Below are 23,938 nucleotides of genomic sequence, written 5' to 3'. Positions count from 1 at the left end.
TGCACTGAAGGTGAAGAAACTCTCAGATCTAAACCAGCACCCACCCTCATGTCCCTTTGTTCAATATTTGCCTTTTATTGACTGTCTCTGGGCTTTTGTCCATTTTGGATATTCTATTTTCTCTGCCTGAGTTGTTTTCTTCTTTTCCTCTTTTGCCTTGCTAAAAATCCCTGTTGATCCTAAAACTCTTAGTTTACATTTTACTTTCTTTGGACATCTTTATCCTCCCAAAACGAGTGGTTTGACTAATTGAAAAGAGATACACTTGTCAAGCTCAGATCGCATGCTCAGGTATCTCTCTTTCACTACCTAAGTTCCTTAAAGGCAAAGTCTGTCTCTCATTCACTCATAATTCTCAGGGACAGTAGTAGTATCTGGTGTCTGCCAGGTACTCTGACATGTGTTGAAAGGATGGCTGCTGATAAATAAATCTTAATTTATGCATTGCAGCGTAGCCAGTACTCTCTCTCTCTTTTTTTTAAATTGGGATATAGTTGTTTTACAATGTTGTGTTAGTTTCTACCGCACAACGAAGTGAAGTAGCGTTCCCTGTGCTATATAGCAGGTTCTCATTAGTTATCTATTTTATACATGTTAGTTAGTGTATATATGTCAGTCGCAATCTCCCAATTCATCCCCCCCTTCCCCCCTTGGTGTCCATACATTTGTTCTCTGCGCCTGTGCCTCTATTTCTGCCTTGCAGACAGGTTCATCTGTACCATTTTTCTAGATTCCACATATATGCATTAATATATGATATTTGTTTTTCTCTTTCTGACTAACTTCACTGTGTTTGACAGTCCCTAGGTCCATCCACATCTCTACAAGTGACCCAATTTTGTCCCTTCTTAAGGCTGAGTAATATTCCATTGTATATATGTACCACATCTTATTTATCCATTTGTCTGTCAGTGGGCATTTAGTTTGCTTCCATGACTGGGCTATTGTAAATAGTGCTGCAGTGAACATTGGGGTGCATGTGTCTTTTTGAGTTATGGTTTTCTCTGGGTATATGCCAGTACTCTTTTAGGTAAGGAAATAACAGAAGGCCTCTCTGATGAAATGAGACTTGAAGGAATTTCAGAAACAATCCATTTGGATATTTAGGAACCTTAAAGGAGAGGAGAAGTGTGGCTAGAATAAAGTTTGGGAGGAGAAAAGTAGGAAATAAGATCAGAGAGGTATAAAGCCTTGTAAGCGTTGAGTGATTTTAACCTTTAATCTAAATATGAAGGGGATCCTTTGGGGAATGACATGACCTAATTTACTGCCTTCCACAAGGTAAAGGTGCTTTGTTGGGAATGGTCCATAGTGGGTCAAGGGAGAAAGTGTCCATTAAGTGGTGGAGGTAATGAAAAGTTACTAGAATCTGGGTGTATTTTATAAGAACTTTTTGTTTCACCTTTGTTAAAAAATATTTCCTGCCGTGATAGTAATATAGTCTATCGAATATAATTTTATCTTTTCTTTGATTTATTCAGAATTTTGTACTGTTGAAGTTTGAGGTATATAAATGCAGAAGATACTTAAAATCTGTGATACAAATTCTTTTCCTGTTATTTGCATGTTTTTCTGTCATCTTGTTATTGGTGATAAACACCTCAATTAATTTAGCAAACAGGGGATCGATTTTCTTGCAATGTTAAATTCTTGAGATGTTAAATTCTAGTTTGTGAATATTTAATCTTTTTTTAAAAAATCCTACTTATTAAAATTGTAATCATCTAACATGGTATCAGTATGAGTACAAGTATTAAAGGGAGAATGATAGCAATGTTTTCTGAAGGTCTGTGGCAAAGGAACTGTTTAGAATTGATTCTTAAAGCACTGTGCAATTATTAAACAAAGTAAATTGTAAATAGAATTTTGCATTGAATTGACATTATTAAAACAACTCATGTTGCCTACTTTACATTTTCCAGGAACATCATTTACAGCGAGCTATTTCAGCACAGCAAGTGTTCAGAGAAAAAAAAGAGAGCATGGTCATTCCAGTTCCTGAGGCAGAGAGCAATGTCAACTATTACAATCGCTTGTACAAAGGAGAGTTTAAACAGCCAAAGCAGTTCATTCATATTCAGCGTAAGTTTGTTAATTCATTGTTTTCTGTTTGTAATTTAAATTTATCAACCAGTGAAAAATCCTTTCTTTTTGCCCAAAGAGATTTTAATTTTTCAGTTCGTATGCACTGATTTATAGAAATGTTAAACATGAAAGAATAAAATCCCTCTATGCTTACATCTCAACTTCAAGATCATTTGGAGTGTGAGTTGCATTTGGAACATTTGATAGTTATGTAGTACAGGATTTTCTATAGCACTTACACTTTATTATACAGCTAAAAGGTGGTAGATTACCATACCCAAATAAAAATTTATTTTTCAAGGCCTAGTGGCAATTATGCTGATTAGGGGCAAGTCTTCTAAAATTTTTAGAATTAGATCCTACACTTCTACCTTCATGTAGTTTTTATGGAATTCTAATTCTGCCTCCTTCGATCCTCTTATTTTTGTCCCCATCGTTACTATTTAAATGATCACCATCTTTTGCCTTAAAACTGTTTCACTGATCTCCTGACTGTTCTGTTTACTATCCACCATCTCCTATCTTTACCCTCTTCTAACCTATCTTCTTCACAGGTCCACTGGCACCAGAGTGGTCTTCCTAAAGTGTCCATCTGATCAAATCATGATGTGGCTTAAAATCCTACTGTTGTTCTTTATTCTACAATAGGAATTTTCAGCTAATTTTGCAGACAGAATGCTGGTGTCTTGGTATCTTGTCTGGCTGTGTTTAAAGAAAAACAACCTTTAGTAGTTTGTTAAAATAGAGATTCTAGGGCTGTGTCAGGCCTCCCTGTATGAGAATCTCTGGTATGCAGCCTGGTAATAAGTTTTTTTAAAAAGTTCTCCAGGTGATTCTGAAACGTCTCCAGATTCAAGGCTGGCTGTAAGATCTACTATTTTTCATCGATTCTAAGATGTGCCTTTGCCATATTTGAAATGAGATTACATCTTAAATTGCTTTTCTCGTGGATTAAAATCTGGTTTGTCTAAAGAGAATTTCTACTTGTTTTTGCCAGGCATCTGGGGACCAACCTGAGACCACCTTAAAGTCTTTACTTGTTTGTTTTGTTTTATTTGTTTGTTTTTGGACCACACTGGTAGCTTTAGTTTTATTTGTTTGTTTTTTTAGACCACACAAGTAGGCTGTAGACCAGCTTGGAATTCAGTTCTCAGCGAGAGGTTTTTTCTCCCCTCCTTCCACCTAAGGGCAAGTTGAGAAATATAGTTTCATGCTGTTCCTTTCTACATGGCTGGTTTATTTCTTTATCTTACACTGAGGCTGTTGCCCTTTGGTAGTATAGCTTTATGCAGGAGTATTCTATTAAATTTATTGATAGACCCCAATATAAAGCTTTTTTTTTTCTTTCTTGCAGTACATAAAGTAATGGTGCATCTTATATAGATTTGACAAAATCTAGTAATAGCCAGATTCTCTAATTCGAATACAAGGCCCTTTGTGATTTGTTACCTGCTACCCCTTTAACCTCATTTCCTGTTGCTCTTTCCCTCACTCTTTGCATCATAGGGAATAACTTAAAATTATCCACATTTGCCTTGTTGTTTCACATTTCACATTTCCTTGCATATGCTATTCAAGTCTTCTTTCCCTTTCTGTAGCTCATTGAAGACCTAACTCCATTTTGAAGCTTACCCTGATTTCTCATTCTACCTCTCTTCTTTGCTTATCTTAGTACCTTGTACATACCTCTAACAGAGGACTGAGCATACTTGATTGCAATTGTTTGTAGCCATTCTTTCTCTCCTTTTAGACTGTGAGCTCCTTGAGGGCAGGTACTATGTTTTATTTTCCCTTTGTATCTTTAGTGTTAAATGCATGGCTTATAGATGCTCAATAAATGGCATGTTTGTTGACTGGTTCAATTGTTTTTAAATGGCTTAAAAGCCCTTAGGTGTCAAAAGCATTTTCCAGAGACTTTTCCCCTAAGGATTCAAGAGAAATACACTTGCAAAAATTGTGTGATTTGTTTCCACTATGTCTTTGACTTTGAGTCCCTTTAGCATGTTGAATTTTCCTTGTCTTTGTATCAGGAATGAGATAGCTGTTCTTAATATGAATTTTAAGGATTTTTTAAGCCAACGTATCCCTTCCCCCCTTTTTTTGTATTTTAATAACAATGTAGCTGGACAATAGGACCATTTGTAAAAGCCATTGTAGGAAACTGGAACCAGAAATTGGATGTAACCCATCTGGGTGGGGCCCATTAGATACAATAAACATTAATCTGTGTTGTTTTTTTCATTTCATTTTATTCTATTGTTGTAATAAATGGAATAAAAATAATAGAAAATTATTTTAACTTTCATTTTTTCTCTTTTAGTCTGTCAGCATATATATATTTTATATACTATACTAAATTGTACTACACATACAGTTTTTTTCCTGCCTTTTCTACATATATTTTAAGTTCCTCAGGTTTTTGTAGTCTCCTATTGTCATTTTCAATATGTATATAATTTTCTATCAAATTTATATTCCATTATTTGCTTACCTCTGTGCCTATTATTGACCTTAAGTTTATCTGTACTAAAATTTAAACTCGTTATTGTTGACTCTTTTTTCAAGGAAGGCTTGATATAACTTCTTTCTAAGCCCTTGAATACAAGGAATTTCAGAAAATATTGCTCTGGATTTTTCTTTTTCTTCTTTTAATGATAGATTTGAAAGAATCGCCTCCCATTTCCCTTGCTAGAAAAGCATAGTTGCCACAGTGGGGCGGCTTAGCTCAGGCCCATCACATTGCTTGACTGGGCTCTGGCAGACACCTTTGTGTTGGTCTGCCAAAGTATTGTATTGTATTGCTCTGCTCTTGTCTTTGTACCTTCCAGTCATCCACACTGCCACTGTTGTGATTGGTACCCATTTAGAATTTTTCAAAGACTCACTGTTGCCTGTGGGATAAAATTTTAACATATTTGTATGGTGTTTAAGGCCCTCCTTTGTGCCTGTCCAGTCACAATTTGCTGTGTATTCTTCCACCATGACATCAGCCTCATTGAAATGAACTGTTGGAGGTCTGTTTCCTCCACTAGACTGTAAGTTCCTCAGGAACAGAAGCTGCATCTCATTCTCCATACAGTCCTACACTACAGTCTCAGTACACCACACCCCACCCCCCATTCCTCTAACCCTTCACACTTCCAGATACAATAATAATGAGCTCCTTTTAGATCTCTGACTTATCTCTTATTTTTTCATGCCTCCAGGGCTTTACATAGCCCTTTACTTCTCTTCTCCTCTTTTTAAAATACAACTTGTTCTTCAAGGCTCATCTCCAGAACTACCTTTAGGAGCCTTTTCCTGACCCCTCTAAGCAGAGGTCTTGGCACTGTTTACCTCAAGCCCTCCTGTGTTGTGTGCATCGACCACCTGCAGTTGTGATTGTTTGCCCTCTGTTGCTTCACTAGGTCATAAGGCTCATTGAAAGGAGGGACTTCTTTTTTCCCTTTTAATTTTACTGCTTACTGTAGTACCTAGCATATGATTAGGTATGCAGTTAAATATTTGCCAAATAAATAAATCAGTGAATGAATGGTGAAGATATAAGCGTACACATCATGACTTTTTTGAGACATTGATCTCGTAGGACTCAAAATTATATACAGAATTAAATACAAGAATAAAATTATTGGTGTGTACAGTGAAATTGAGAGACCTGCTCTGTGGATCAGGTTAAAAATTGAGCTCACTTATTCACCAACAGTGTCATTTTAGGACAAAAATTATCTGCCAGGAAGGAGTTAGGAGTGGAATGACTCCAGTCTTGGTGTGGATGTGAGATAAACCTGCCTATTCTTTCCTGTCCCTTTTGGTACCAGTTCGCCATAGTAACCCATATTGGTATTCAGGGGAACTTATTTAATCACAACACATTGTGGTGTTCTGACCAGGTTGAAAGCATCTTGGTGACCTATAGTCATTGATGACCCAAGATACTCAAACTGTTCCTCATTTAAGCTAATTCTACACATTGGTCAGTTGTGTAACATACAGAAAATGCTACTTCTGTTTTACTTACTGTTATAACAAATTTACTTTGGGTACCTCAACCCAGATGTTAAAATTCTTTCATTCCTTTAGGAGTTTAAGAACTTCATTAAATTCAAGATCCAAACCTTTTTTTTTTTTTTTTAAGGAAATGACTGTTTACATAGCAATAAATTCTTTATTTTGACCTCCCATTACCCCTTTTACTTAATATATTTTACAGTATCTCAGAATTTTAGAAAGTGAAGGAACTTAAGATATTGTTTCATAAGTATTCTGTAGTTAATTTATATCCAGTTTTGAACTCAATTAAATGCTTCTTTGAAACAGGACTCCTTTGCTTGTTTTGAGATGAAGGTTCACTTCCCCTTCTCAGTGCATTACTCCTACAAACACAGATCAGTAGAATGTCTCACCTGTTTCTTGGCTGAAAGAAAGAGTTCAGGAGAAAGAATTGGTGGGGTAGCACCCCTTGTTATCTGTCAGGCAGGGAGAGGAACCCACTCAAAGGAAACTGAATTCTGCTGTTTGTGTCTGCAGCCAACATCTTAAGCCCTGGGAAGGTGCCTGTCCATGCGTGTACACTGCTGTACACCTCAGTACACTTGAAACTGACTCCTCAGTTCAGTGAAGCTGGCCATTGTCAAGTCTACAATTGGAAAAGAAGAAAAATTCTGCTTATTTAGTGTAAGGTGGACGTATGTATTCTACTAGGTTTTCAACAGGAGCGAGACAGATGCTGATCTAACATCCAACTTTAATTTCATTATCCTTGGAATGTTTTTTGCTGTTCTCCCTATTAAACAAAAATGATGATAACTGACCTTTTGCTTTGGCAGGGCAAATATGTTTTGATTGGAAGGAGTTGGAGAAGATACCAAATGAAGAGCATTGTTTTGTTTATACAGTAAAACTTTTTGGTGGAAAGGGTGCATTCTAGGAATATCATTTCTTGTAAAAATGTCACTGGATATCTATTAAGAAATCAAATTGAGCAGAAATGACATCACACATTTAAATAAATACCAGAAAAGCCAGGCCACAAGTATAGGAGTGGATTGTATCAGATTTATGAACAACACATTCCAGGCTAGATTCCAGGTTGAGGTGGTCAGAGGAGTGATATCAGGGGCAGTGAGCAAGGTCAGGCCCTGAGGACAACCTGCATTCAGATTAGCTGGCTTTAAGGGTCTTCCTCTCTTCTCAAGATTGTGCTGAGCCTCCTATCCTTGGATAAAGCTGTGAGTGTGGGCAGTAGTGCTAAAATGGTAGAGCAGTATCTGGGTAACTACTAATCCAGGAAAGGATGAGGAGCCCTAAAACTTAGAAAATTACATATTAAGTCATTCCAGGTATTTGGGAAAATGAAATAATCATTTGACAGTCTGGGATAGAGAAGTGATAGAGAAGTCTGAGTACAAGGAGCATGCCCCTTGGGCCTATATGCATTTACTTATGTCCACTATTTAAAAAAAATTACCAAGGGCATTTTTCACAGAACTAGAACAATACTTTTAAAATGTGTGTGGAAACAGAAAAGACCCTGAATAGCCAAAACAATCTTGAGAAAGAAGAACAGAGCCAGAGGAATCATGCTCCCTGATTTCAGACTATACTACAAAGCTACAGTAATCAAAACAGTATGGTACTGGCACAAAAACAGACACGTAGATCAATGAACCAGGATAGAGAGCCCAGAAATAAACCCACTTGCTTATGGTCAATTAATCTACAACAAAAGAGGCAACAATATACAATAGAGAAAAGACAATCTCTTCAATAAGTGGTGTTTGGAAAACTGGACAGCTACTTGTAAAAAAATGAAATTAGAACATTCTCTAACACCATATGCAAAAATAAACTAAGAATGGATTAAATGTAAGACTGGATACTATAAAACTCCTAGAGGAAAAAATAGGCAGAACACTCTGACATAAATTGCAGCCATATTTTTTTGGATGTGTCTCCTAAAGTAAAGGAAATAAAAGCAAAAATAAACAAATGGGACCTAATTAGACTTAAAAGCTTTTGTGCAAGAAAGGAAACTACTGACAAGATGAAAAGACAACGTACTGAATGGGAGAAAATATTTGCAAATGATATGATCAATAAGGGATTAATATCCAAATATATAAACAGCTCATACAACTCAACATCAAAAACACAACCTGATTTATAAATGGGTAGAAGGGGACTTCCCTGGTGGTCCAGTGGTTAAGACTCAGCACTCCAATGCAGGGGGCGCGTGTTCAGTCCCTGGCAGGGAAACTAAGATCCCACGTGCTGCCTGGCATGGCCAAAAAAACGAGGGGGGGCGGGCAGAAGAACTGAATAGACATTTTTCCAAAGAGGACATGCAGATGGGCAACAGGCACATGAAAAGATGATCAGCATCACTAATCATCATGGAAATGCAAATCAAAACCACAATGAGGTGTCACCTCACACCTGTCAGAATGGCTGTCATCAAAAAGAAAAAAAATAACAAACGTTGGTGAGGATGTAGAGAAAAGGGAACCCTCATACACTGTTGGTGGGAATGTAAATTGGTGCAGCCACTGCAGAGAACAGTATGGAGGTTTCTTAAAAAGCTAAAAATAGAACTACCATACGACCCAGCAATACCAATCCTGGGTGTATATCTGAAAAAAACAAAAACACTAATTTGAAAAGATACATGCACCTCAATGTTCATAGCAGCATTATTTACAGTTGCCAAGATATGGAAGCAACCTAAGTGTCCATAAACAGATGAATGGATAAAGAAGATGTGGTATATATACACAATGAAATACTGCTCCCAAGCATGCTCCCAAGCATGCTCCCAAGACCTTGTAATTAAGGGAGCCAGAATTTGAACCAGGCAGTCAGATTCCAGAATCCATGCTTTTTTTTTTCTTCTAGTTTTATTGAGATATAGATGACATACAGGACTGTGTAAGTTTAAGGTGTACAGCATAATGATTTGCCTTACACATATTTTTAAATGATTACCAGAATAAATTTAGTTAACATCCTTCACTTCATATACAGAAAAAGAAAAAAGAATAAAAATATTTTTCCCCCTGTGATGTGAACTCTTAAGATTTACTCTCTTAACAGCTTTCATATGTAACATAGAGCCATGTTAACTATAGTCATCATGTACATTACATCCCCAGAACTTACTTATCTCATAACTGGAAGTTTGTACCTTTTGACCACCTTCATCCAGTTCTCCCTCCCCCAGCCTCCCACCTCTGGTAATCACAAGTCTGATCTCTCTTTCTATGAGTTTGGGGTGGGGGGTTGGAAATTTTTTTTTTATATCTACTTCTAAGTGAGATCATACAGTATTTGCTACCTTTCTCTGTCTGAGTCAATTCACTTAGCATAATGCCCTCAAGGTCCATCCATAATGCCCGTAAATGGGCAGGATTTCCTGCTTTTTAATGGCTGAATAATATTCCATTGTACCACAACTTTAGTTTGTCGATAGGCACTTAGGTTGTTTCTTGTCTTGGCTATTGTAAATAAGGCTGCTGCAAAATGGGGGTGCATATATCTCTTCAACACAGTGTTTTCATTTCCTTTGGCTTATTCCCAGAAGTGGGGTGGCTGAATCATATTGTAGTTCTATTTTTAACTTTTTGAGGAACCTCCATACTGTTTTCCATAGTGGTTGTATCAATTTGCATTCCTACTGACAGTGCACAAGGGTTCCCTTTTCTCCACATACTTACCAGCATTTGTTATCTCTTGTCTTTCTGGTGCTGGTCATTCTAACAGGCATGCGGTGATATCTTGTGATTGTGATTTGCGTTTCCCTAATAATTAGTGAGGCCAAGCATCTTTCCATGTACCTGTTAGCCATTCATGTATCTTCGTTGGACAAATGCCTGTTCAGGTCCTTTACATAGTTTTAAGTGGATTAATAGGGTTTTTTTTAAACATTTTTAGATTTACAAAAGATTGAGCAGATAGTACAGCAAATTCCCATATACTACCTCCTACACACACACACACACACACACACACACAATTTCCACTATTATCTTGCATTAGTGTGGTACATTTGTTACAGTTGATGTAGTCAGTACCTTATTAACTAAAGTCCATTCTCTTTGGTGTTTGTGTTGTACAGTTTTATGGATTTTTAAAAATCCATGTCATAGATCCACCATTACATTATCTTATAGAATAGTTGAATTACGATAAAAACTCCCTGTATTTTCACCTATTCATTCCTTCAAATCCCTGGCAACCACTGATCTTTTTGCTCTCTCTGTAGTTTTGCCGTTTCCAGAATGTGATATAGGTGAAATTATACAGTACATAGGCTTTTCAGACTGGCTTCCTTAACTTATCAGTTTGCATTTAAGATTCTTCTAATTTTTTTTTGGCTTGATAGTTTTTTTTTTTAATCATTGAATAATATTCCATTGTATGGATAATTCAGAGTTTGTTTATTCATTTACCTATTGAAGGACACCTTGGTTGCTTCCAATTTTTGGCAATTATGAAAAATGTACTCTAAGTAATAGCATGTTTTTATGTGGACGTAAGTTTTTATCTCTTTTGGGTAAATACCTAGGAGTGCAATTGTTGGTTTGTACAGTAAGGCAGTGTTTAACTTTGTAAGAAACTGCCAAACTGACTTCCAAAGTGGGTATTCCATTTTGCATTTCTACCAGCAGTGAATGAGAGCTCATGTTGCTCTGTATCCTCATCAGCTTTGGTATTGTCAATTTTAGAATTTTAGCTATTCTAATAGGTATGTAATGGTATCTCATTATTTTAACTTGTAATTCCCTAATAACCTAGGATGTTGAGTACCTTTTCATATCATTATTTGCAGTTTGTATATCTTCCTTGGTGAGGTGTCTGTTGGATCTTTTACCCATTTTTTAATTGGGATCTTTGTTTTCTTACTGTTGAATTTTAAGTGTTCTGTGTATATTTTGGAGTCCTTCATCAGATATGAGTTTTTTAAATATTTTCTCCCAGTCTGTGGTTTTCTTTTCATTCTTTTAATAGTGTCCTTCATAGAGGAGAAGTTCTTTATTTTAAAGAGGTCCAACTTAATTTTTTTCTTTCATGGATCTTGCTTTTGGTGGTATTTCTGAAATTTCATCACCAAACATAAGAGCATCTAGATTTTCTCCCATGTTACTTTCTAGTAGATTTATAGGTCTGTTTTACATTTAGGTCTGTGATTCATTTTGAGTTAATTTTTGTGAAGGGTGTAAGGTCTGTGCCTAGATTCATCTTTTTTAATATGGATGTCCAGTTGTCCCAGCACTGTTTGTTGAAAAGACTATTCTTTTTCCATTGAATTTGTCTTTGCTCCTTTGTCAAAGATCAGTTGAGTGTATTTGTATGGGGCTATTTCTGGACCCTCTGTTCTCTTCCACTGATCTTTTTGTCTATGTTTTGGTCAATAGCACACTGTCTGAATTACTGTAGCTTCATAGTAAGTCTTGAAGTCAGTCCTCTGACTTTATTCTTCTTCAGTATTCTGTTGACTGTTTTGGATTTTTTTGATTCTTCATATAAACTTGAGAATCACTTTGTCAGTACTGATTGATACACAAAATGACTTGCTGGGATTTCGATTGAGATTGTGTTGAATCTTTAGATCAAGTTGGGAAAAGCTGATGTGTTAACCAAATTGAGTCTTCCTACCCATAAACATGACTGTCTTTCCATTTATTTAGTTCTTTGATATGTTTCACCAGAGTTTTGTTGTTTTCCTCATATAGAACTTGTACATATTTTGTTAGATTTGTACCTTAATGTTTCATTTTTTTGGATGCTAATGTAAATGTTTTTGTGTTTTTAGTTTCAAATTCCACTTTCTCATTGCAGTATATAGGAAAGTGTTTGACTTTTGTATATTAACCTTGTTTTCTGCAACCTTGCTATAATCACTTAGTTCCAGGAGTTTTTGGTCAGTTCTTTAATAGAATGTATATACATATGTACATAGACAAGCTTATCATCTGTGCACAAAGACAGTTTAATTTCTCCCTTCCCAGTCTTTATAGCTTTCGTTTCCTTTTTTTTTTTTTGTCTTACTGCGTTAGCTGGGACTTCTGGTACAACGTTGAAAAGCAGTGGTGAGAGGGGACATCCTTGCATTGTTTCTGATATTGGTAGGAAAGCTCTTAGTTTCACACCACTAAGTATGATGTTTGCTGTAAGTTTTTTGTAGATGTTCTTTATCAAGTTGAGGAAATTTCCCTCTATTCCTAGTTTGCTGTCAGTTTTTATCATGAATGGATGTTGGATTTTGTTAAATGCTTTTTAACAAAAAAGCATTTTTTTGTTAAATGCTTTTTCTGCACTATTTCTGCATCAATAATCTAATCTTCCACCTGTGAGAACTGTAAAAGGAAGAGCAAATTAAATCCAAAGTAAACAGAAGAAAAGAAATAGGATAAGAAATAGAGCAGAAATCTACTGATACCAATAAGAGTTTTGGTTTTTGGTTTGACCAGAAACCAAAATAGAGCAGAAATAATTATATCTATTGATATAATTTTGATTTTTTTCTTTGTTGATGTGGTGGATTACATTCATTGATTTTTTTCCCCCAGCTTTGCAGAGAAAAAAGGTATTTATCACAGGTACTGTGATAAATCTCACTTGGTCATGGAGTATAATTCTTTTTATACATTTTTAGATTCGATTTTATTGAGGATTTTTGCTTCTGTGTTCGTGAGAGATATTGGTCTGTAGTTTTCTTGTAATGTCTTTATCTGATTTTGGTATTAGGGTAATGCTGGCCTCATAGAATGAGTTAGGAAGAATTCCCTCTGCTTCTATCTTCTGATAGACATTGTAGAGTATTGATACGATTTCTTCCTTAAATGTTAGGTAAAATTCACCAGTGAGCCCATCTGTGCCTGGTACTTTCAGTTTTGGAAGATTATTAATTATTGATTCAATTTCTTTAATAGAGACAGGCCTATTCAGATTGTATATTTTTTCTTGTGTGAGTTTTGGCAGATTGTGTCTTTCAAGGAATTAGTCCATTTCATAAAGGTTATCAAATTTATGGGCATAGAATTGTTCACAGTATTCTTTGACCATCCTTTTAATGTCCATGGATTCGGTAGTGATGCTCCCTATTTTAAAATTTCTGATATTAGTAATTATGTTCTGTCTCGTTTTTTCTGAGTTAGCTTGGCTAGAGCCTTATTGATTTTACTGATCTTTTCCAAAAACCAGCTTTTGGTTTTGTTGATATTTTTCTCTATTGATTTCCTGTTTCCACTTTCACTGATTTCTGCTCTATTTCTTACTCTATTTTTTTTCTTCTGCTTACTTTGGATTTAATTTGCTCTTCCTTTTCCAGTTCCCACAGGTGGAAGATTAGATTATTGATTTTAGATCTTTCTTCTTTTCTAATTTATGCATTCAATGCTTAAATTTTCTTCTAAGCACTGCTTTTTTACATCCCACAAATTTTGATGAGTTACATTTTCATTTAGTTCAAAATATTTTAAAATTTCTCTTGATATTTCATCTTTGACCATATTTATAAGTGTATTGTTTAATATCTAAGTATTTTGGGATTTTCCAGCTATGCTTCTCTTATTGATTGCTAGTTTAATTCCATTGTGATGTGAGAGCAGATATTGTATGATTTTTATTCTTTTAAATTTATTAAGGTGTTTTTTTATGTCCCAGGATGTGGTATCTTGGTCAGTGTTCCCTGTGAGCTTGAAAAGAATGTGTAATCTGTGTTGTTGCTTGATGTGGTCTGTGGATGTCCATTATATCCATAATATGATTGATAGTGGTGTTGAGTTCAGCAATGTCCTTACTTCCACGTTATTTTTGTTTTGAACCCTTTTAGAGTAAGTTACAGATCTTTATCTATGAATACTTAAGTGTTTCTTTTTTTTTTTTTTTTTGCGGTACGCAGGCCTCTCCCGTTGCGGAGCACAGGCTCCGGGCGCGCAGGCTCAGCGGCCATGGCTCACGGGCCTAGCTGCTCCGCGGCATGTGGGATCTTCCCGGACCGGGGCACAAACCCATGTCCCCTGCATCAGCAGGCGGACTCTCAACCACTGCTCCACCAGGGAAGCCCAAGTGTGTGTTTCTTAAAAACACATTCTTTTACATAACCAAAGCACAGTTATCAAAATCAGTAATTGCCACTGCAGTTACCTAATCTGTTCACCTCATTTGCATTTTAATAATTGCCCCAGTAATATTCTTAATAGTGAAGGAAAACTTCAGATGATATGTTGCATCCAGCCATCACATGATGGTTTTGGGCTATTCCTAAATCTTTTTGTGCGTCATGCCACTGACATTTTTGAGTACAGGCCAGTTATTTTGTACAGTGTTCCTCAATTTGGGTTTGCCTGTTTCCTGGGATTTGATTCAGGTTAAAATGGGTGTTTTTGTTTTGTTTTTTAAATATTTATTTATTTATTTGGCTGCTCTAGGATCTTTGGTGCAGCGTGCGGTATCTTCATTGCGGTGTGCGGGATCTTTAGTTGCAGCATGTGGCCTCTTAGTTGCAGCATGCGGGATCCCTGACGAGGGATCAAACCCAGGCCCCCTGTGTAGGGAGCTCAGAGCCTTAACTGCTGGACCCCTAAAATGGGGTTTTTGTTGTTGTTTTGTTGTGGTAAAAAACACATAACAAATTTTCTCTATTAACACTTTTTAAGTATACATTACAGTATTGTTAACTATGTACACATCATTGTACAACAGATCTCTAGAATTTTTTTTTAATTTATTTATTTTATTTATTCATTTTTGGCTGTGTTGGGTCTTTGTTGCTGCATGCGGGCTTTCTCTAGTTGCAGCGAGCGGGGGCTACTCTTTGTTGCGGTGCGCAGGCTTCTCATTGCGGTGGCTTCTTTTGTTGCGGAGCACTGGCTCTAGGCATGCGGGCTTCAGCACTTGAGGCATGCAGGCTCAGTAGCTGTGGCACATGGGTTTAGTTGCTCCATGGCATGTGGGATCTTCCTGGACCAGGGCTCGAACCCGTGAGCCCTGCATTGGTGGGCGGATTCCTAACCACTGCGCCACCAGGGAAGTTCTAGAATTTTTTATTTTGTATAACTGAAACTAAACAATTCCCTGTTAACACCCTCCCCGCAGTACCTGACAACCACCGTTCTACTTTTTGTATCTGTGAATTTGTCTACTTTAAGTGGAATCCTGTGGTATTTGTCTTTTTGTGACTGGCTTATTTCACTTAGCATAATGTCCTTGAAGTTCATCCATGTTGTAGCATATGACAAGATTTCCTTCTTTTTTAAGATTGAATGATATTCCACTGTATTTACATACCACATTTAGTTTATCCATTCATCTGTTGATGGACATTTTGGTTGCTTCCATATCTTGGCAGTTGTAAATAACATTGCAGTGAACATGGGTGTTCACATATCTCTTTGAGATCCTATTTTCAGTTCTTTTGGATATATGCACAGAAGTGTGATTGCTGGATCAGATGGTAATTCTACTTTTAATATTTGAGGAAACTTCATATTTTTTCCACAGTGGCAGCACCTATTTTATCATCCTACCAATAATGCACAGGGTTCCAATTTCTCCACTTTCACCCCAAGTGTAATTTTTTGTGTTGTGTTTTATTTTAGAAGTGGCCATCCTAATGAGGGTGAGATGACATCTCATTGTAGCCTTGTGTTTCCCTAATGTTTAGTGATGTTTAGCATCTTTTCATATGCTTGTTGGCTATTTGTATATCTTCTTTGGCAAATTGTCTATTCATATCCTTTAAATCGGTTATTTGGTATTTTGTTCTTGAGTTGTAGGCGTTCTTTATATATTCTTACATAAAGATATATGTTATACCCTTATCAGATATGTTTTGCAACTATTTTCTCCCACTCCATATTTTCACTCTTTAGATTGTTTCCTTTGCTGTGCAGAAGTTTTTAAGTTTGATGCAGTCCCATTTGTCTATTTTTGCTTTTGTAGCCTGTGCTATTGGTGTCATATTCAAGTAATCATAGGCAAATCCAGTGTCACAAAGTTTTCTGCCTTTGTTTTCTTCTAGGAGTTTCAAGTTGATATTTGTATATGATGTAAGATAAGTGTCCATCTTCATATTTTGCATGTGGATTTCCAGTTTTCCCAACACCATTTGTTGAAAAGACTATCCTTTCTCCATTGTTTAGCCTTGGCACCCTTTTTGATCATTTGGTCATATACATAATGGTTTATTTCTTTGCTGTCTGTTCCATTGGTCTGTATGTCTGTCTTTATGGCAGCCACACCGATTTGATTATTGTGTCATTGCAATATGTTTTGAAGTCTAAAATGTGTATTTAAAAATGAGATATATTTACCGTAGGGCTGATTTTTGCAAAGAATATTTGGTGAAATCTTCTTTAGTTAAAGAGTCTCTTTTTGTAAAGGAAATTATTCATTGCTCTCTAATTCATGTTTTATACGTTTGGATTTTTTCAGATCTATTAAGATTTCTATTTTAAATCTTTCTGATATCTTCTGTATACTGAGTTTACCTCCATTGTCCATTTAATACTTTGCTAACATTAAAGCAATTCTCTTTATAAGAATACTGCTGTTTAGGGCTTCCCTGGTGGTGCAGTGGTTGAGAGTCCGCCTCCTGATGCAGGGGACACGGCTTCGTGCCCCGGTCCAGGAAGATCCCACATGCCGCAGAGTGGCTAGGCCCGTGAGCCATGGCTGCTGAGCCTGTGCGTCCGGAGCTTGTGCTCTGCAACGGGAGAGGTCACAACAGTGAGAGGCCCATGTACCGCAAAAAAAAAAAAAAGAATACTGCTGTTTAATTTCTCAAGTTCCTGACCATTTAGTGGGCTAGAGAGATATGTTCTCTTTCTGTGACTTATTTATTAATTATTTTACACTATAGATATTAATAGAATGTGTGTTCTTACTGATATAAAATATATAATTGTAGAATTAGTTTGTACAAATTAAGCCAAGATACTGCATGAACCCAGATGTCTGAGTGAGGCTTTTTGCCCTCCTACTGTACTTGTTGAAAGATTGGTTGAGAGTGAATAAGATAAGAGGTTTGAACAGAAGAATCTGGGGATCACAGTACATAGGGATCACAGACCCAGAATATTTTCTTAAAGCACAAAATCGTTTTTAGAGTCGCAAAGTAACGTGATTTTACTTTATCTTTAAATAGATAATGCATTTAGAATATTCCAAAATAAAAATATACAAAAACAACTTCATCCCTGTCTACCCTCTACTCCAGTCATCCTCCCGTTATAAGTAACCACTTGTATTAGTCTATCTATTCTTTTAGGGTTTTGTTACACAAATTGAGGTACATAGGAAATTATATTCTTATACCCCTTCTTACAGAAAAATTAGCACACTATATGTACTTTTTAGCATATTTTGTGTGTGTGTGCGTGTGTGTATAAGAGTGTAGTCTAGGAATTGTCCTGTATCAGCGTGTAGAGTGTGTCCTCATGCCTTTTTACTGCTGCATAAGTAGTCCTTTGTGTTTGGGTTGTGCCAGTTTATTATCCATTTTCCTATGGAATGAAACTTGGATTGTTTCCAGTCTTTTGTTATTACAAATAGTGCTTCAGTGAATAATTTTGAATATAAAGAATTTCATAAGGGTACGATTATATCTTTTTCTTACAGAAGTTATCAAATTGCCCTCTGTAAGGATTATAACAGTTTGTATGTCCACTAGCAAAGTATGAGAGAGCTTGTTTCCCCATATCCTGGTCAAAAGATTGCTTTTGAATTTTTTGATTTTTGCCAGTTGGTAGGTAAGAGATGATACACCTCAGTGTATCAGTAGTAATTTTTTTAAAATAAACTTTTGATTTTGGAAAAACTTTAGATTTACAGGAAAGTTGTGACGGTAGTACAGAGTGTTCCTGTATACCTCTCATCCAGTTTCAGTTTCCTCTAATATTATCATCATGCATTACTGTGGCACATGTGTTGAATCTAAGAAATCATACTGGTACATTATTATCATTACCTGAAACCCAGACTTTACTCTGATTTCTCAGTATAGTTTTAATTTGGATTTCTTATTATGAATGAGGTTGAGGGTCTTTTCATGTGATTAGAATCCATTAGCATTTTTATGTCCTGAACTGTTACTGTCCAGTTGTCTATTGAGTTGTTAGAAAACACGGGAGGAAGAATCTGAAGGAGGAGAAAAGAGAAGACTAATAAGAAAAAGCATAATTTGAGGGAGAATAAAGGGATCATTGTCTTTATACACCTTTTTTAAAAAAAATCATTATCACACCCCCTGGGTCCTATCTAATATCATTAGGCTCTTTCCCCTCTCTAACTATGAAAATCTCTTATCTGAAAATTCAGAGTATCCACTTACCCATTCTCATGGTCTGGGATTCCCATAGTTGTAGTCATTGCTACTGATTTTGACCAGTAATACTTTTTTTATATATAAAAAGTGAATTCTTCAAAGTGGGAGAGGAATGTAGTTTGTTGGCTAGTCAGCAGAAAGACTACGAGAATAATCCTGATTATAGTATAAACCTGGAACTCCTTACAGAATAAATCAGTTGGTAGACAGCCTTGGATCACTATATAATCTTGTAAAAAGTGGCCTTGAACTCTTCTGCACTTCACTTTCTTTTTCTATACATTGGGAGGAAAGTGTAAGTAAGATCTCTAGTCAAGTCTTATAACAATAGGAAATCTTGGAGAATCAAAGTCAAGAATTCTGACTTTATCAAGATTCATATGATCTCTTGGTACAACATTTAGAACAGCTAGATTTGGAGGTTATCAGAACCTTGGAGAGCTCCAAGCAGAAGAGGAGATGGTGCTTGGGTTGCTTCTGAACTTTGAGATATACTAGTTCATCATTAAGTATCTTTGAAAGTTATTTGAAGCCTGAGGATCTTAACAATACAAGAATTTTTAAAATTCATTGTATTTCACATTAGGAATAAGTAAAGTTTATAATCTTTTAAGAGTGAAGATTTGGGTTTAGGTTAGAGGTCTTCAAAATGTTGTCCAGCATCACTTGGGAACTTGTTAGAAATACAAACTCACAAGGCACACTCCAGATCTACTGGGTCAGAAACTGGTCATCAAGCTCAGCAATCTGTTTGATTCAATCAGATGATTCTGGTGAATGCTTAAGTTTGAGAAACACTGTTTTAAAGGCTTTGATGCTACTTATGTCAAGGAGAGACTTATGAGCCTTTGTCAGATCCCTGGACTTCCTTAGAGTTAAGTATATGGGATCTTAGGAAGATGTTTTATTCCAACTGCTTCCTAGTTCATAGGTCTACCTGGTCAGAGCCCACTTTATTGTACACTGGGTTGCATTTAACTGAGATTTAGATATGCAGTAGCATTGCTGATGCTAGACTTGTAAAACTCTTCAACTCTACTTTTAAAATATATATATACATTTTATATATGTGCATACAGCTTCCGTGGACATACGGTTTTGAATTTTTGTCCTGCTATTTGAAGGTACATTGGAATCATATAGCCTCCTATCCAAACTCATTATTGTTAATTTATGGCTTTTGTAGTTAAGCATATTCTCTGTCTTTTTTCCTGCTACCCTCTCTGTCTGGAATTACCTTTCACCACTTTCTCTATGCTTTATGGTGTTGTTATCTATCTTAATTTATCAGGGAGCCTGTTACTCATGTTGTACATGTGTTTGTTGTTAGTGGGTGTTAGTCAGTGTTTGTTGTTACTGGGTTCAAAGGATTAATAAACATAATTTTGGAAAGTTGTATAAGAAAGGAAATGCAGAGCTGGAAGAAGAGGTAGACTAGAGAGTTTTTAAGTGAATGACACTCTTATAAGTGTTATTGTTAATACTTTCAAAGAAGAACCTTTACAAAACAAGGTGCATTAGTGCCTCTGTCTTATTTTGTTGCTTGCATCAAAGGGATTGGGGGAAAAAAGAAAGAAAGAAAAAAAAAAGAAACAAAAAGGGATTGGATATTAGCAAATAGTGTCCAGAAGTAAGCATTTAAGAAATTTAAAGATGCATGAAAGTAGGAGCTTTGTATAATGTTGCTTCTTTTTATGTTAAAAAAATTATCATTGATGATTCATAGGTAAATGTTGGACATTTTCTAGATGTAAAATAACTTTAAGTGGGAAAGTCTTATTAGAGTTCGTTCTCATTTTAATTTTTATTGTTTGTGGGTTTTTTTGGGGTTTTCTTTGTTTTGGTACGCGGGCCTCTCACTATTGTGGTCTCTCGTTGCGGAGCACAGGCTCTGGACATGCAGGCTCAGCGGCCATGGCTCACGGGCCCAGCCGCTCTGCGGCATGTGGGATCCTCCCGTACCGGGGCACGAACCCGTGTCCCCTGCATCGGCAGGCGGACTCTCAACCACTGCGCCACCAGGGAAGCCCTATTGTTTGTTTTTAACAAATCCTTGAGTGCCTGGTGCGCTGGATCCGCAGTATCTTCTTTTACATGCATTGTAGTCAACTGGCATTTGTTTTATTTGCAAATTAATCTTTTTTATCTTTGGTTATTAAATGTATGCAATTTATTATCTTAATAATTTAAGTCCATGGCTGAACAAAAACAGTCTTTTAATTTATTTCCCGTTGACAGTCAAAGAACTTTTTATTACAGCTATTATGATTAGAAGGGTTTAATTTAGCATCTGTGTGGTGTAGTGGGAGAAGCACTGAGCTCTGAGTCAAGACCCTGAAACCTGTGCTCAACTCACCGAAGTTCTTAACCTCCGTTTTCTGATCTGTAAGATAAGATGTTTCCAACTCTAGGTCATGTAACTTATTATTTGTAAACTTTTTTGTTTTGTCTTGCTTTTTAATGTGACCCTAGTGTACTAGAAAAAGAAAAAAGATAACAAGGAGATTTGAAAGAGAAAATTCAAAATGGATTCCAGGAATAAGAAAAAGAACTTTTTAAAAATGAAAATTATCCAGTTTACTTTATGACAGTGAGATTTTTACTGTATTAAATATTGTTGAGTAAACATTTTTTAGTTACGTAATTTTCCTCCACGTCTGTTGTTTTTCCACCAACACAAGGAAAGGGAATTACATGATTAATTGAACATCGGGGTTTTGGTCTGCAACTATCCTTAGGAACTATTCCTTTTTTTTTTTTTTTTTTTGGCTGCAGTGGGTCTTTATTGCTGCATGCAGGCTTTCTCTAGTTGCAGCGAGCGAGGGCTACTCTTCGTTGCGGTGCACGGACTTCTCATTACAGTGGCTTCTCTTGTGGAGCACAGGCTCTGGGCACGTGGGCTTCAGTAGTTGCAGCATGTGGGCTCAGTAGTTGCGGCACATGGGCCCTAGAGCACGCAGGCTTCAGTAGTTTTGGTGCATGGGCTCAGTAGTTGTGGCTCACGGGATCTTGAGCACAGGCTCAGTAGTTGTGGCACACGGGGTTAGTTGCTCCGTGGCACATGGGATCTTCCTGGACCAGGGATCGATCCGTGTCCCCTGCATTGGCAGGCAGATTCTTAACCACTGCACCACCAGGGAAGTCCCAGAACTATTACTTTTTAAGATTTTTACCCTCTGTTTACTAGAGAAGAGTAACTACTATATAATTTGGGTAAAGGTAATTGGAGTCTAGATCTCCCAGCATATTTTGTTTATTCTAGTTTTCCTCTTGACAGGTTGCATATAGATTTTAAAAATTTTTTTACAATCTTGAGTATTCCCATTCTTCCTTTCTGTTTTTAGAACCTAGCACATTATAGACCCTTAATGATATATGTTGATCTTCAGAGAAAATAAACTCATAAGGAAAGGAATCTGAAAGCATAGTAATAAATATTGTCTCCATTCTCATGGCCTTTAGTGTCTGCAGCCTTTTCTTTGATTCCTGTTCAGAAGACAAGCAACTTTAGGTAAAAAAATGTTCACTAATAAAAATGGAGTAATTTTGATAATAAAAAAACATTTAAAATCAGGAATTGCTGCTCTCTTGTTTATATCACTTTATCTACATGTGAAACTTTTAAATCTCAAGAGTATTGTTTATGGTTTGTTTCTGTTTCAAATTGAAGATAAAAATGTGTGTATGAGTGAATTTTTAGGTGAAAATTTTTTCTTTAATATGAAAGTAAACTTAATTGTTAGAGGTGTGGAAGAAGAAATAATACAAGACAGATACTGACTCAGTGTAAGAAGCAGCTGTAAACAATACATTTGTCTGCCCCTTCACTGGAAGTATTCAAGGTGGATTGGACAGCCCTTTTTTTTCTCCTTGTTAGTAACTTTGTGATTTTAAACAATTACTTTTTTCATAATAACTGTCTGTTGGGGTTTGTTTGGTTTTTGAACTAAGATGGGAGGGAGAAGGGTCTGCCTCTGTGGGCCCTGATCTTCCTTAGATGGAACTCCAGTTTCTCGCTCTTGAGCACATAAAGCGATCTGCTTAGCCACTTGACCACATTGGCCAGACCTTGAAGCGAAGCTCTCAGGAAGCTTTGTCTGCTGTGGAGGAGGAACTCCTTCAGAAATCTTCCTTCTTAGTCATATTTGTTTTAAATTTTTTGACTGCCTTTGTTTATTTTTTTGTTTGTTTGTTTGTTTTTGTGGTACGCGGGCCTCTCACTGTTGCGGCCTCTCCCGCTGCGGAGCACAGGTTCCGGACGCGCAGGCTCAGCGGCCATGGCTCACGGGCCCAGCCGCTCCGCGGCATGTGGGATCTTCCCAGACGGGGGCACGAACCTGTGTCCCCTGCATCGGCAGGCGGACTCTCAACCACTGCGCCACCAGGGAAGCCCTGACTGCCTTTGTTTAAATTTTCTTCTTAGGAGTCAGCTTTGCCCCTTGTGACTCAGGAACAGTGCATAGTGGGACTTGTACCTTTGCTAGGTATTGTGTGCTATTGATGAGCACAATTCTGTTTCTCATTAGGGTCTTGGTGCAGACCAGCTTATTATTAGATGCATTGTAGACCACACAGATGACCCTAGTTTGCCCATTGTTTTAAAAGATGCCTATTACTCTATGCTGTGTAGAAGGAAGAAATGCAAAGCCTTCTGGTCTTCAGATTTGTAAACTGCTCTCCTGTCCCTCTGCAAGTTGAAAGTGAGGATATGTACATAGGTGACCAGTGTATAGAGCTTCTTCAGCAAATCTTCATGTTAATGATGTTTTCTGAATAAACAAGCCCAAATATGGTTGGGTGCATTCCTAATCTTTTAGTCCAGACAGCTTTGTTGAGCTTGTTAGCAGTATACACATGAGGTGTTTCCATCTCCTTCATAGTGAGTTTTCAGATTTCTCGATATATGAGGTACGTGTTCCATGGATGTGTTTGTGAATATTCGTAGTGTATTCTCTGGTCACTCTCTTTTTGATGGCAGAATGGCCTTTTTTCTCTTTATTTCCTAGAGCCATATTGCCTGGGACCTGGTAGGAAAGGAAGAACATGAGGGATATTGCCAGGCTTGTTTTAAAAGGGTTTACTCATTTGGAATGGAAATTGAATCGTTCTCATCAGTAGCACACAGTATCCATCAGGGGTGCAATTCCCTTCCAAAGAACTAGAATTCAGAAATATGTACCCAAGTTAACCTCTTTACTGCAAGTATCCAAAAGAAGCATGATATATAGCCATACTGCTCCTCTAAATCAGAGGACAGAAAAGATGTAAACTGGGATATGGTCATGTAATTCAAAGGATATATTATAATGCTTTGTTAAGACGAACAAACAGTATTCTAAGCCCCACCTGAGCCAGGTGCTTGACAGATGTGGAGCTGAGTGGTACTGGGAGGACTGCTTTCCACACTTCCATCTCTGGACACAGCCCATGCCTTACAACACCTTGGCAGATATCTGATAATTCCCAGGCTCGGCTGCAGGCAGCTGCATTGTTGGACCAGTTCTGGAGTTGAATAGTTTTGGAACTAAC

General features: G+C 36.9%; 1 protein-coding gene across 1 annotated transcript in view; it reads left to right on the top strand.

Moving 5' to 3' along the window:
* Positions 1 to 23,938, top strand: part of EPC2 (enhancer of polycomb homolog 2) — a 107,289-nt gene that overhangs the window by 40,669 nt on the left and 42,682 nt on the right. Inside the window, exon 2 of the mRNA XM_029225409.1 lies at positions 1,923 to 2,082. Within this exon, the coding sequence (XP_029081242.1) occupies positions 1,923 to 2,082 (160 nt within the window). The remainder of the gene's footprint in view (positions 1 to 1,922; positions 2,083 to 23,938) is intronic.

Source organism: Monodon monoceros, unplaced genomic scaffold (genome assembly GCF_005190385.1).
Source record: "Monodon monoceros isolate NGI ecotype Baffin Bay Population unplaced genomic scaffold, NGI_Narwhal_1 Super_Scaffold_16, whole genome shotgun sequence".
Classification (NCBI taxonomy): domain Eukaryota; kingdom Metazoa; phylum Chordata; class Mammalia; order Artiodactyla; family Monodontidae; genus Monodon; species Monodon monoceros.
The sequence above is the reverse complement of the archived record's forward strand: the minus strand, read 5'-3'. Positions and strand labels throughout refer to the sequence as shown.